Here is a 14,403-nt window from a genome sequence, read left to right as displayed (position 1 = left end):
TGTTTTGCCATCGGCAGTTAACCAGCAAAAGTTGGGCACGTTATTCAATATCCTTTACGCGTCGAGACTTTACCGAAGAATATGGGCCCCGGTGCAAACGTATCGGGTGACCCACGAAGACTTGCAGGAAGCTTCGGCAGAAGAAGACATCAGAAGAAGACATCGAGTGGCACAACTTGAGTCTACGCATGGATTGCAAGCATCCGCACCTAGACTCGGGGGCTATTCCCATCGGGAGCGCTGGACACGCACCCGATAGAAGAAGATGATGCTGTTACAAGATGAACATGAACAATCAAGAAGAAGGTCATTAGGTGGAGGCATGCTTTAGTCTCTACCCGAAATATCTTCGGCTAGACACTCGGGGACTACTGACGTGGGCATTACCCTTCGGGTAACTGACATTGCCCTATCCTGTACGGCCCAATAGGAGGCCCATGAAGACACCCGATGGCAAGGTGGGCCACTAGGACGGTGCCGAAGAGGATTCCTTGAAGAACTAGTCGAAGAGGAGCCGAACAAGGAAAGTTTAGAGCTAGGTCTTTTGTAAACCTAGACGTACCCGGACAGACCTCTTGAGACCTGGCCTCCTATATAAAGGCCAGGAGAGGGGCTGCCGAGGGACACGATCAATCTTAGCAACTTTAGCCACCAGAAGTCTAGAGATAGGTCGCCGCAGCACTTAGCCTCTCGACGAGATCACAGCCGAAACCTTCGGCACCCCATTGTAACCCAATATTCTCATAATCAAGATCAGACAGGCAGGACGTAAGGGTTTTACCTCATCGAGGGCCCCGAACCTGGGTAAATTGCTCTCCCCGCTTGTCTGTGAACCGATGTCTCGTGTCAGCCTACAGGATTCCATCAACCCTAAGCCCCAATCGGAGGGCATTGTCGAGGAGCACCCTCGTCACCGTTACTCTCCTAGTCAGTATGGTCTCTCTGTTACCTCCGAGCGGACTTCTTATCGGGATGTCGAGCGTCATCCTGAATGGCAGGTTGCCATGGCTGAGGAGATTGCTGCGCTTGAGCGCACTGGCACCTGGGATCTTGTTTCTCCCCCTCCTGGTGTTCGTCCTATCACATGTAAGTGGGTCTATAAAATTAAGACCCGCTCTGATGGATCTCTTGAGCGCTATAAGGCGCGTCTTGTGGCCCGTGGCTTTCAGTAGGAGCACGGCCGTGACTATGATGAGACTTTTGCCCCTGTGGCTCATATGACCACTGTGCGTACACTTCTTGCTGTCGCTTCTGTTCGACGCTGGTCTGTGTCCCAGCTTGATGTTCAGAACGCTTTTCTTAATGGTTGAGTGAGGAGGTTTACATGCAGCCTCCTCCTGGGTATTCTGTTCCCGATGGGATGGTTTGTCGCCTTAGGCGTTCTCTTTATGGCCTGAAACAGGCCCCTCGTGCATGGTTTGAGTGCTTTGCCTATGTGGTGACTGTTGCTGGTTTCTCTCCTAGTTTTCATGATCCAGCGCTTTTTGTTCACACTTCTCCTCGTGGACACACTCTTCTCCTTCTCTATGTTGATGATATGATCATTACTGGTGATGATCCTGAGTATATTTCCTTTGTCAAGGCTCGTCTTCGTGATCAGTTTCTTATGACTGATCTTGGTCCTCTTCACTACTTTCTTGGGATTGAGGTTTCCTCCACTTCTGATGTCTTTTCTATCTCTCAGGAAAAGTATATACATGATCTTCTTGCTCGTTCTGCTCTTGGGGATGAGCGTACTGTTGAGACTCCTATGGAGCTTAATGTTAAGCTTCGTCCTACTGATGGTGATCCTCTTCCTGATCTGACACGTTATCCCCATCTTGTTGGGAGTCTTGTTTATCTTGCTGTCACTCGTCCTGATATCTCTTATCTTGTTCATATTCTGAGTCAGTTTGTCTCAGCTCCTACCACCGTTCACTACAGTCATCTCCTCCGCGTTCTTCGTTATCTTCGTAGCATGATCACTCGTCGCCTTTTCTTTCCTAGTTCCAGCTCTCTCCAGCTCAAGTGCTACTCGGATGCTACGTGGGCGAGTGATCCTACGGATCGTTGTTCACTTTCTGCTTACTGTGTGTTTCTTGGTGGTTCGCTTGTTGCTTGGAAGACGAAGAAACAGGTAGCGGTTTCCCGTTCGAGTGTTGAGGCTGAGCTGCGGGGTATGGCTTTGTTGATTGCTGAGGGGACCTGGTTGTGGTGGTTGCTTGCAGATTTTGGGGTCTCTGTTACGACACTCACTCCACTTTTGTCTGACAGTACATGTGCTATCAGTATTGCACGTGATCCGGTCAAGCATGAGCTTACCAAGTATATTGGTGTTGATGCTTTTTATACACGTGCTCAGGTGCAGGCTCAGGTTGTTGCGCTTCATTATGTGCCTTCAGATTTGCAGTTGGCGGATTTCTTTACAAAGGCACAAACCCGAGCACATCATGACTTCTTACTCTTCAAACTCAGTGTTGTGGATCCATCATGAGTTTGAGGGGGGTGTTAGATGTATATATTATATATTGTAGTTTCCCCATATGTTAGGAGGCTTCCTGCATATTTGCACCTGTACCTGTACCATATATTGTGGCCTTTGGCTCCCTGGTAATACAGCAAGTCTATTACCCTAACAATCTGCGCCTTCCATTGAGCTAAAGGTAAATGTGATGTTTCATCTGGTTCCTATCACATCTATTAAGTGCATCATCAGTTATTATCATAAAAGTCCATCGGAAATTCAATTCGGATCCCGGGTGCGTATGCTCCCTATACCAAAAATTATATTTCGAGTTGTCGAAATTTTTTGACAAAAAAATCTACATGTACATCTCCATAATATATGTGCATTCGTCAAGTTTCACGAAAAATCAATATTTTTTGTCGTCTATGTAAAAAAGAGAAAATTTATCTTGTAAAAAACATTATTTTTAGCACTGAGTTTTGTCTTTTTTACACACGTCACATGATAAGTCCATTTTTTATGAAACAACTTTGTGAGCGCGTAGCACGTGAAGATGTACATGCGAATTTTTCGTTTAATTTTTTTTTTAAATTCAAAATATGTGTAACATGAATTTTAAAATAGAGGGAGCATATGCTCCCATGTTCCAAAACACCACTCCCGACCCATTAACTAAATGGGCCAGAGTTAATACTTTAGATGCCCATTGTTAGAAAGGATTAAACCACTCCATGAGTTAACGCGGATATAACCAGGCAGAATTCGTGCAGCCCAGACTCAAACGCACGTGGGCAGAACTAGCCCTCGGTTCTCAATCAGTCCCATCAGCAAGCATGCATGAAGTGACAGTGATATAAAACTAGCCAAATTAATGCCATGAGCAGATCTTACAATACATCACCATTTGATAATCTGACTGCACTTTGGGGGATGCAGAAATCAACATGCATGCATGCTACAAAATTACATTTTCTTGGAATCAAAAGCATGAGAATTGCTTGCTCTTCACAGTTTTGATTAGTTTCTAATGTGGCAAAAGAGATACGCATTCAAAAGAGCTAAACATAAACATAAATGTAATGTTAAGCCAACAAATCCTTACAACGATCTATCTTCCTCCAGCGCAATCAACTCACCATGTTGTTCATTAGATAATTCTATCTGCCTCCGGCGCAATGAACTCCCACTGTGAGACAAAATACGTCTTTCCCTATGCCCCCTGATGAGTGAATATGACTCTCGTCCTGCATCAAAAAGATCCCTACCAGGGTTTTCTTCTCCTTCTGGTGGGCTTCCTGTATCACCTGTACTACCAACAGGCATTGTGGGCTCATCATTATCTGGAGTGTTAGAAGGACTCCTGCTTGCACTGTTCGATCCATGTGCACGGTAATAAGTTCTGACAACATCCAGGAACAATGCACCCACTGAACATGCCCCTGAGAAAATGAACAACGCTTGAAAGCTGCGCAATGTAAGGCTGCTTGAAGTTTGGGAGTCATCTATGTCTGGGCATGACTTGTCGCCATACAAATTTTTCTGCAGCTCCACCATTCTGCCATTTGATTGAAGTTTCAGTATCCCCCTAGATATATCAGCTGTGAGTGGAGAGCCTTGAGCGAATGCCTGTACATGTAAGTAGCACCCAAATAAGCATCAGAAAAGGCGTAAGTGGTGAAATGCAAACCTGACATAGCTCTGAGAAAGCTACAGTATCATCTATACCTGCTCAAAATGAATATGAGTCAGTTATGCTAAATATTTGAGCTACTAAAAGGATCCTACAATAAGGTAGAAGAAAATTATATAAATCGTCTAGGATTTAGCAGAGTCAGAGATATACTACTGTACAACAGTTTAAAGAAATGGTACTCACAAAACCAAATCCGTTGTACTTGTATGTTGGTCCAGTCATAGTGTAGTTGTCGCAGTACTTTTTAAGGAACAGCTTAAGGTATGGTATCTCATCAACGATAACCGCTACTTTTCCAGTTGATAAGGCTTCATGGACTTTCTCCGCAGAGTCTATGGCGATCATCTTTGATTCGTCGATTTTCAAACATCTCAAAAGCACAGGTATGAATGAACCACTAGGGTAGCCTACATGGCTCCCTTTGCTGATAACTTCCTCTAAACTGGTGAATGTTGGCTGAAGTTGTTCCACTGTCAGAATTGAGCTTAAACTTGCAGTGTAACTCTGCTGAACTATCAGCACCACAAAAAGCCAAACTATTACTACAAGTCTTGATAAGTTGTTTGTCATCCCTTCCTTATGAGAAAATACGAGCGTTGAGAAGGAAAAGTAGAAGACCTTTCCAATTTGAGTGGCTAGGGGGCCTTCGAAATTTCCCTCTTCATTTTGAGTTACTGGGACTCTGAATTCTTTCTTTGTTCTTCGCTCAATATACCAGACTACAAAACCAGTGTAGATAACAAATGCCCCAGTTCCTAACCATAATTCAGTTGTCAAAGGCTTTAGGAATGTCCATGGAGTCTTCTTCCTCCGGTCTAGCACCGGAACCAGCATGCGCACCCCTGACTCTGTATAAGGAAGAGTAAAGTCCACATATAAAGAACGGTTGGCCAAGATTGTTATATCACCTACCACTGCATCAAATTCCTGTCATGAAAAGATATGAAGTGGGTTGAGAAACTTTCGAATAGATATTATAAGGCTTTAGAAGTTTATATAGAACAATCAGGCTGAACTAGGAGTGCTAAGCAATCAAAATCACTTGTCTATGAGAACCAACCTGAGGTTGGGTGGTTAGGAGGATGGTTATATCCTCAGCCCACCAGAGTTCAAACCTCGGGTTTGACATCTGTGTGTCTCATAAAGGCGGAATATTCATTTAGTGGGAGGCGACGTTCCCGTCGACAGCGAGGCGCCTGTGGTGACTTCGTCAATTTCAAAATCCAATCCGCCGGCTCAGTCTTCCGGAGGTGCTCATAGGGGTAGGGTTTGCGTGTGTGCGTTCATAGGGGTGAGTGTATACACGTGTATGTGAGCGCCTACGTTTGTACTGTACAAATTAAGATTAATAACTATTTTACTTTTTCGGTTGGTGTGTGCACATAAATTGAAGAAGAGTGTGTCTCAATTAAGCTATACACGGATGCTTGATGAATATCTCATCTTCTGGAGATGTTGTGCCCGATGTCTTTGTTCTTGGGTCTGAATCCCCTGTTGTGTTTCAAGCAGGGTTCTTTGCAAGGTGTTGACTCTATGTGTCAAAGGTTTTCAGTTGTAGTGTGTTGGGCGGATTTGTTGGTGCGTCGAGGCAGTCATGGAGTTTCATCCTTTTAGAGTTGTTAGAATGTGATCGTGTGTGTTGTTGTGACGGGTTTCACCCGGTTTTCGGGGCATTCTCTTCTTCTCAATTAATAGATTGAGGTAAGCTTTTGTCTCTGTTTCTAAAAATTGTGGAATAACTTTTATTTTTATTTTTATTTTTTGCATGCACATGTTCGTGAGAAAATAATCTTTAAAACTATGAATTTAGGCTTTTGCTAATTGGATGTGGTCATTAAGTACTTATTAGTTGATTAAATAGATAAATTGTAAAGTGTTCTCTGAACGCGAAGTGCAACAAAGAGAAGTCCACACATACCTTAAGATAAACTTTGTAGACAAGTTTATCAAGAGTTCCATTATTCTCTCCTCTCCCATCTTCAAATGGAAGGTAGTACATTGGTACTTTGTAGGGTAAAGAAGCAACTACTTCCTGAAATACATCGATGGAGAACCCTTTCGGGTCATTTTCATATCTGACAAATTCGCCATACCCACCTTTCGCAGGTATGGCTATGTTAAGAGTTTTATTCCTTGGAAATAGCCAACCTCTAGGTCGAGTGTCCGTATCACCCGGCCATATGATGGTGTGAATGTCAGCAGTCATATTTAGACTACTAGAGATACCAGATCCTGGAGTCCAGAAACCGACTACTCTTCCCTTCTGACCAACAATGTTAACTATGGAGTAACTTGCTGATACTAATTGCATGTCTTCAATCTGAAATCTTCCGCTGATGCCTAGAAAATTGACGTGCAAGAGTGAATCTCTCAGTTTTTTAGCAGCCTTTGAAGTATCTATTCTCTCAAAGTCAGTGGATCCATTATTTGTTGTAGACAGCCCAAAGTCTGATTTCACAAATCCAGCTTCCTCTGCTGCTAATGCTAAGGCCCATATGGTATCGTAAGCATAGAGGCCAGACACTGTAGGTCCACTTAATGAGGTGCCTGGATTTTCTGATCGGTACTTCTTGCGCCATCTCTGTCTGAAGCTTTGAAGCTCCATAGTATCTTGAACATGAGGTTTCACCCCAAGGACTCCTTGCATCACATCAAGAGCAGGAGAACCGACGACATCAAAGATATCTGTCAAGCCATATGCAGTAATCCATACAAATCCCGGACTCATCATCTCTTCTTTTTTAGCAAGCTGAAAAAATTTAAGAGCTAACGTATTCGACAAACGCACAACGAATACACTTGTCCAATGGTCTCTCAAGCTTGAGATAGCTCTCATGATGTCATCGTCTTTAGCTGAAGGATGGATCTTGCACCTGTACGAGACACGAGTGTCAACTTGTCTGAGGGAGTCAACAAGGTCAGGAATGAATTTGATATTGGAATCATCATCCTCATATACAGGGATGACTTCCCTATAATTGTATCTTTGAACAATTGAGGCGATAGCCTTTGCTTGAGCGGAGTCGTTCCACGCCATCCGTATGAAGTATGGATTTAGTCCAGATCGTGAATGGCCACCAGAGGCGAGTGAAATAATCGGAACCGATGATTTGTTCCCGAGCTGCGCAAGAAATTTAGCCTGAGTTGACGTCTGTGGCCCAACGATCGCTCGCACACTGACATTTTTCAGTAGATAAACCCCTGCAATGCTGATATTAGTTAGAAACATATTTCATACTAAGGCCTCTTATTCATAAGGAAAATCTGCGGTGGGGAAAGCATTGGAACACGCATTGTCAGATTGCCTAACTTTTTAGATGTAAGGCACAGTGTGTCTGGCATTAAATAGATAAAGGCATTGAAACAACGATGACAGGTTTATATGTGGAGGATATATATCATGTAAACATATTTGTTACTTAGGAAAAATCCAATAGCCTAACAGACAAGTTCAAGTTCAAATAAGGGATGTCACCCCAGGACAAGGGCCAGAAACTGCACTCTGCTGCCGCGTGAAGGCCCTTTAGCCCGGCGCCCCGGCCTCCATCTAATCTAACACGTTCTTGTCCAGAGGTTTGGCCGTGGTCTTCCAGAGCCGCGATAAATTGCGCAACAACAATCAGAGCAGTCGTCGAGTGAATCTGGGCGACGACTTCAAGGCCTGTGAATTTACGGCAAGGTCTACGGTTAACCGGCCATGGCGTACTTAGGTTCAGAGAAGACGACGCCATGCGGCCGGTCACGATAAGGAGCCGCGTCGTCGATGCCACACACCACCATGAAGCATGCATGTCAATAGCATGCATGCTATACTTAAGGTCGAAATCCATACATGGTAGAAACTGAAAGATCGGCAGTCTTCTACTCCGAACAATTGGAAATTTTGGAGTAGTTCGGATTCCAGGGCTTTCTAAATTCTAATCTCTGTTCACTGTTTAGATATTTTAAAGTTGAATACATACAGACAAAGATGAGTGAACTACATACTAAAAGTAGACTACTTACGAACTAAATTCAACTAGCCCAAACCACCGGGACAGGACAATCAGAGGAGGTACAGAAGTACAGTGCTTTTGCTTCGAGGCAATGAAAGAGTTATAGTTACGCAGTTACACACAGAAAAAAGTGCGTGCGCACGTACCTGCGGCTGCGGCACTGACGGCGTCGACGACGGTGTCCCTGAGGTGGAGTTTCAGCCTGGTGCTGTGGTTGGCGTGGCTAGGGTGAGCATAGAACTCTTCCAGGGCCAGCTCGATGCACGTCCAGCTCATGTTCCCCACCCATGTCTTCCTGTCCAAGATCACCCCCACGTCCACCACCTGCTGCCGCCGCGGCCGAGTTCCTGCCGCGCCGCCGCCCTGTGCCGCGATACCATAAGCGCCGGCGACGAGAAGAAGCAGCAGGGCGAGGAGCGTCGCTGCCGTCATGGATCGATGCCTAAAGTTGCTAGCACTAGTCCAAGCTGGCAGGTGGCAGCTCTGCTACGTTTGATGAAGTACTTGATCGATGGCTTTTTTTTTTTTAGTTTCCTCTTCTGACTTGGTGTTGCTGCCTTTACATGCGCGTACGTACGGAGAACCAGCCAACCCTCCTCCCATCCGAACTCGCTCTCAACTAGTTGTATCTTCTGGTCGCTAGCTGCCGACCATGGACGATTGAAATAAACGTGAAACTACTTGTCGTACTTTTGTTTGGCTGCTTTTTTTTCGATAATGTTTTGTTTGGCTGCTATCGTTGGCGTGGTGGATAAATTAAATAATACAGTATTTCCTCCATCCTCAAATATAAGAGACACATTTGTGTGCACGATTCATCGATGTAGATCTTTGACCGCTAATATATACAAAATCATTGGTATCTTCGCGATATTAATATATGCTCTTTATCGAAAAAATGGTATCGTTGCATCCTCCATACAAATCTCATTCATTTCATATACATTTATATAATGAACATATTATAAGTATAAATTATAGTCAAAGTTCTAAGTTGTGGACAAGCGAAATTTAAGAACGGCTTATATTTTCGAACGGAGGAAGTAAGTAATACTACAATGATAGAAAGACCAACGGTTATCTAGATCTGGACCCAAGATATACAAGGGCACATGCTTTAGACAAACTTTTTTCTTGTATATAGTCCATAATATGGCAACTCGACCATCGAGATTACTTTCTATGCATATATAACTATGTCATTATGTTACTCTGAATAATACTTTAAAAGGCTATGTACATCGATTTATGCAGAGACCGGGCCTTTGCTCCCTTTTCAAAAAAATGCATATAATCACATATACTATGTGTACAGATTAAATTTTAAAATATTTTGAGAACCAACATGAGGTTGGGTGGTTGTACCCCAAGCCCACCAGAGTTCAAACCCTCAGGTTTGACATCTGTGTGTTTCATAAAGACAAAATATTCATTCAGTGGGAGGCGATATTCCCGTCGACAGCGAGGCGCCTGTGGTGACTTCGTCAATTTCAAGATCCAAAATCCGCCGGCTCAGTCTTCCGGAGGTGCTCATAGGGGTAGGGTGTGCATTGATAGGGGTAAGTGTATGCGCGTGTATGTGAGTGTTCGTGTTTGTACCGTGTTTCTCAAAAAAAAAATTGATTTGTCTCGACAAGATCTTTGAAACTAGAACCCTTGTTTTATTTTAAAAAAACAACCCTAGTCGCTCTTTATGGTTAACAAGGTAACATCAAATGGTTACTATGTAAAGATCAAATGATTTCGACACTAGTCGATGTTCATCAATGTAATCCTTGCATGATGGTAATGCCATTTTTTACATGTTAAGACTGTATAAAATATTCGCCGTCTGGATACATAGATCAGTGATATGACAAAAATAACATGTAAAATCATATTTCAATTATACACATCGGTAAAAATATTATAATTTAGCAACTACCAATGAAAAATTGTCAAAATAAATTAAGACGTGATCTTGTCTTCAAGTACTCATCGAGGCGAACCCAACGATGAATACATATCGTCCATAGATTAATGGTTTAAGAGATAAATTTATTTTGAATTTTTGGGATTTGAAAACCATTTCTTACATTGGTCGCCCTGTAGGGACGACCGCTGAACCTTGCATGCCAGACCAGATTAGTTCCATGGAGATCACATATTAAAATAGTCTTGCAATAATATTTTCTCCGTCTAAAAATAAGTGTCCCAACTATTTTTAGACGGAGGGAGTACATAAATAAATCCATGTCACATTCCGGTGTGTCTGCTTCGCATGGGAGATTAGGGGGCAGCTAGCGTGCGGGTTCAAATGAAGTTACTGAGACAAGATGACTGGTCCCCGATCTCATCCCTCCCACTGCAAATGGAACACCGGATGATCGATTGTCAAATTGTCATGGTTGGTCGCTAAATTGTGTACTTCCTCCACTCTGTATTAATTGAACAGCACACCGTGTTCCAACGACCAGCTGAACTTTTCTTCAGCAGCAATGCACCACAGAAGACGCGGTAAATCAATGTCAGTTGGTAACGAGCGAAAGCAAGCTAGGCGTGAGAACGACGCCGAGTGGAATCGATGGTGACTGATCTAGAATCTCAGGGCAGTGGATAGGAAGCATTGCTGTTCTCTAGCTACCTATAGGAACACCGTGAGTGTGGGGCGTGGATCTTTCTCGTTCTCGCACCCCGTCGTTTTCGGAACCGAGTTTCAACGGCTTAAGTTATCAAACGAAACTGCAACTAACGCATGTGATGTTCCGCGAACGTAAAATGCAATGTACCATAAGCCGGAAAATGCAAATTGTTTCAAACGAGAGAAGATGACAATCGGTTGAACAAGTGCATGGTGGGGAGAAATAAAGCTTCGTCGACTGCAGACTCCTCCTTCCACCACACGTTAAAAACCGTGCACATCAGACCACACATGGTTTCTTTACAAATCCATGTCCAGATGCAACTTAGGCAATGGAAGAATAGCTTTCTTTTGGACTGATATGTGGAGAGATACATGCATGCAGCAACAATTGACTCACTTAATCACTTATGCAAGGCAAACTGACATTACAGTTGAACAACTGGGCAAACATTGAATACCTTGAAGATTTATCCCACCTGCCTCTATCTCAATAAGCTTATGAGAAATTTCAGAATCTTGACGATATTTGTCAGAACGCTCTGACACTACAGGAATGGCGCAAGGCGCCGACGACCTGTTGATACCCCGACGGCCAAAGGTCGGGGCCGTCGGCGTATGGCCTGGCTAGCACTAGTAGAAAAAGGCTTATCAGTGGCGCACCATTTTGGAATTATGTCGCGCACGGAGGGTGCGCCACTAAATCCACACCACAAAAATATGAATTCGGTGGTGCACCGACCCATGCGCCACAAAAGGTGACATTTCTGTGGTGCACCAGGCAGGCATGCACCACATAAAGTTTTTTGTGACGCACGCAGAGGTGGTGCGCCGCATAATTGTTTTTTGAATTTTAAAAAAATGGTGGCCAAATCAAGATCTGGGGCCACCGGAATTTCACCGGATTTTTTTTTGAAACTAGCAGGACGTTGCCAGAGGTGGGTGGGTGGGTGGGGTGGGTGGAGGAGGAGGAGGAGGAGGAGGAGGCCAAGGAGGCCGGCCGTAAGTGGTGGGTGGGTGGGTGGAGGAGGAGGCCGGCCAAAGGGGGTCACCGAAGGTGGGAGAGGAGGGGGTCACCGGAGGAGGAGGAAGTCATCGGAGGAGGAGGAGGAGGTCGCCGGGTGTAGAGGAGAAGGTCGCCGGGTGGTGGAGGAGGCCGGAGGTGAGAGGAGGGAAGAGAAGGAGAGAAGGGGAAGTGGAGGAGAAGGGGAAGTGGAAGTGGAGGAGAAGGTGAAGCGGAAGATAAGTGGAGGAGGAGGAGAAAAGAGATAGGGAGAAGGGCGCCACCGGATTTTAAATTCGAACAAAAATTCTGTGGCCCATGCACATTTGGTGCGCCAATTTTTATTCGAATTTTCTATTTTTGCACAAAAAAAATCTTAACTGCCGTAAGTTTTTACTCTTTTCGAATTTACCAATTCTGTAAATTTCAGAACCACCTTTGGCGTGCAATTCGGATGTAACATTTTCTCCCGATCATTTTGATATATTATGCTATTTTTCTGACTTCGTATGCAACCAGAAAAGCCATTTGAAGATTTCATGATATTTTTTTAGCAAAATACATCAAAATTCATGTTTTCCAATTTTTCCTACAAGTATATGATACGTCCAATTTGCATCACTATTTTATATCATAATTTGCTGTTATTCATTGATATATTTCATATTTGGACACAATACTTATGTTATTTCATCTATTTTGCATGTTTCATCATTATTGGAGGATCAAGCGCCGGAGCCAGGATTCTGCTGGAAAAAGCACCGTCAGAACGCAATATTTCGGAAGATCAACTGTGGAAGGAAATTATACCAAAAATCCTATTTTTCCAGATGACGAAGGAAGCCAGAAGGGGGAGCCAGCTGGACCCAAGGTGGGCCCAGACCACAGGCCGGCGCGGCCCATGGCCTGGCCGCGCCACCTGGTGGTGAGGGGGCCCCACAGCCCCTTTCGCCTCCTTTTCTTCGCGAAATCCTTCGTCCCGAAAACCTAAGCCACAGAGGGTACCTCACGAAGAGTTACAGCCGCCTCTGCGGGGCGGAGGACACCAGAGAGGAAAGAGCTCTCCGGCGGGCTGAGATCCGCCGGGGAAATTCCCTCCGGGAGGGGGAAATCGACGCCATCGTCACCGTCATCGAGCTGGACATCATCTCCATCACCATCATCATCATCTCCACCATCATCACCGCCGTCTCCACCGCTGGACATCGTCACCGCCGTAGCAATTTGGGTTTGATCTTGATTGTTTGATAGGGGAAACTCTCCCGGTATCGATTTCTACTTGGTGTTGATGCTATTGAGTGAAACCATTGAACCAAGGTTTATGTTCAGATTGTTATTTATCATCATATCACCTCTGATCATGTTCCATATGATGTCTCGTGAGTAGTTCGTTTAGTTCTTGAGGACATGGGTGAAGTCTAAATGTTAGTAGTGAACTATGGTTGAGTAATATTCAATGTTATGATATTTAAGTTGTGGTGTTATTCTTCTAGTGGTGTCATGTGAACGTCGACTACATGACACTTCACCTTTATGGGCCTAGGGGAATGCATCTTGTACTCGTTTGCCAATTGCGGGGTTGCCGGAGTGACAGAAACCTAAACCCCCGTTGGTATATCGATGCAGGAGGGATAGCAGGATCTCAGAGTTTAAGGCTGTGGTTAGATTTATTCTTAATTACTTTCTTGTAGTTGCGGATGCTTGCAAGGGGTATAATCACAAGTATGTATTAGTCCTAGGAAGGGCGGTACATTAGCATAGGTTCACCCACACAACACTTATCATAACAATGAAGATTATTTAGCCGTATGTAGCGAAAGCACTAGACTAAAATCCCGTGTGTCCTCGAGAACGTTTGGTCATTATAAGTAAACAAACCGGCTTGTCCTTTGTGCTAAAAAAGGATTGGGCCACTCGCTGCAATTGTTACTCTCGCACTTTATTTACTCGTACTTTATTCACCTGTTACATCAAAACCCCCTGAATACTTGTCTGTGAGCATTTACAGTGAATCCTTCATCGAAACTGCTTGTCAACACCTTCTGCTCCTCGTTGGGATCGACATTCTTACTTATCGAAGATACTACGATACACCCCCTATACTTGTGGGTCATCAAGACTATTTTCTGGCGCCGTTGCCGGGGAGTGAAGCGCTATTGGTAAGTGGAATTGGTAAGGGAAATATCTACTGTTTGTGCTGATTTTATTTCTGCCTGTTGCCATAATTCATTATGGAGAGATCATCTCTTGAGTTTTTATTTGGGAAATCCGCTACTACTGCAAAGGTAGTGGATGAGGCGCCAGGTAAAGAAGAGATACCATACAAAATACCTATGAAAAATATTGAACGCGTAGTGAATAACCGTTATACAGGGGATGGAACTGTCCACCCTGTAGATCATTTACTGTTCTTGCATGAATTATGCGGTTTATTCAAGTGTGCAGGTATTGCTATGGATGAAGTGAGTAAGAAACTATTCTCTATATCGCTGTCTGGTAAAGCGGCGCATTGGTATAAATTACTTGATAATGGGGATTCTCTTGAATGGAATGATATTGTGCCCTGGTTTTATTCTAAGTTCTATCCTCCAAGTGAAATTCACAAGGATCGGAATCGCATATATAATTTTTGGCCTCATGATGGAG

The 14,403-nt window shown here is 44.0% G+C and overlaps 1 protein-coding gene across 2 annotated transcripts; it reads right to left on the bottom strand.

Moving 5' to 3' along the window:
• Positions 1–3,295: 3,295 nt before the first annotated feature.
• On the bottom strand, positions 3,296–8,680 carry LOC127298512 (glutamate receptor 2.5). 2 transcript variants are annotated; one of them, XM_051328364.2, is made up of 4 exons: positions 8,281–8,679; positions 6,058–7,340; positions 4,323–5,066; positions 3,296–4,072 (listed from the first exon to the last, which is right to left on the bottom strand). In XM_051328364.2, exons 1-4 carry the CDS (start codon positions 8,564–8,566, stop codon positions 3,545–3,547), a joined length of 2,841 nt encoding a protein of 946 aa, XP_051184324.1. In that variant the 5' UTR covers positions 8,567–8,679; the 3' UTR covers positions 3,296–3,544. The 2 variants fall into 2 exon arrangements, with proteins under 2 accessions (XP_051184324.1, XP_071675961.1); XM_071819860.1 differs by lacking the exon at positions 4,323–5,066 and having other exon boundaries at positions 8,281–8,680.
• Between the last annotated feature and the right edge of the window lie 5,723 nt (positions 8,681–14,403).

Source organism: Lolium perenne, chromosome 5, assembly GCF_019359855.2.
Source record: "Lolium perenne isolate Kyuss_39 chromosome 5, Kyuss_2.0, whole genome shotgun sequence".
Lineage (NCBI taxonomy): Eukaryota > Viridiplantae > Streptophyta > Magnoliopsida > Poales > Poaceae > Lolium > Lolium perenne.
This window is presented reverse-complemented; position numbering and strand designations above follow the sequence as displayed.

Coding starts and splice junctions, on each gene's coding strand:
- LOC127298512 (XM_051328364.2), bottom strand. CDS start 8,566: ATGACGGCAGCGACGCTCCTCGCCCTGCTGCTTCTTCTCGTCGCCGGC. Junction 5,067..6,057: donor TCTACAAAGTTTATCTTAAG/GTATGTGTGGAC, acceptor TTTTCATGACAG/GAATTTGATGCAGTGGTAGG. Junction 4,073..4,322: donor AGTACAACGGATTTGGTTTT/GTGAGTACCATT, acceptor TTACATGTACAG/GCATTCGCTCAAGGCTCTCC.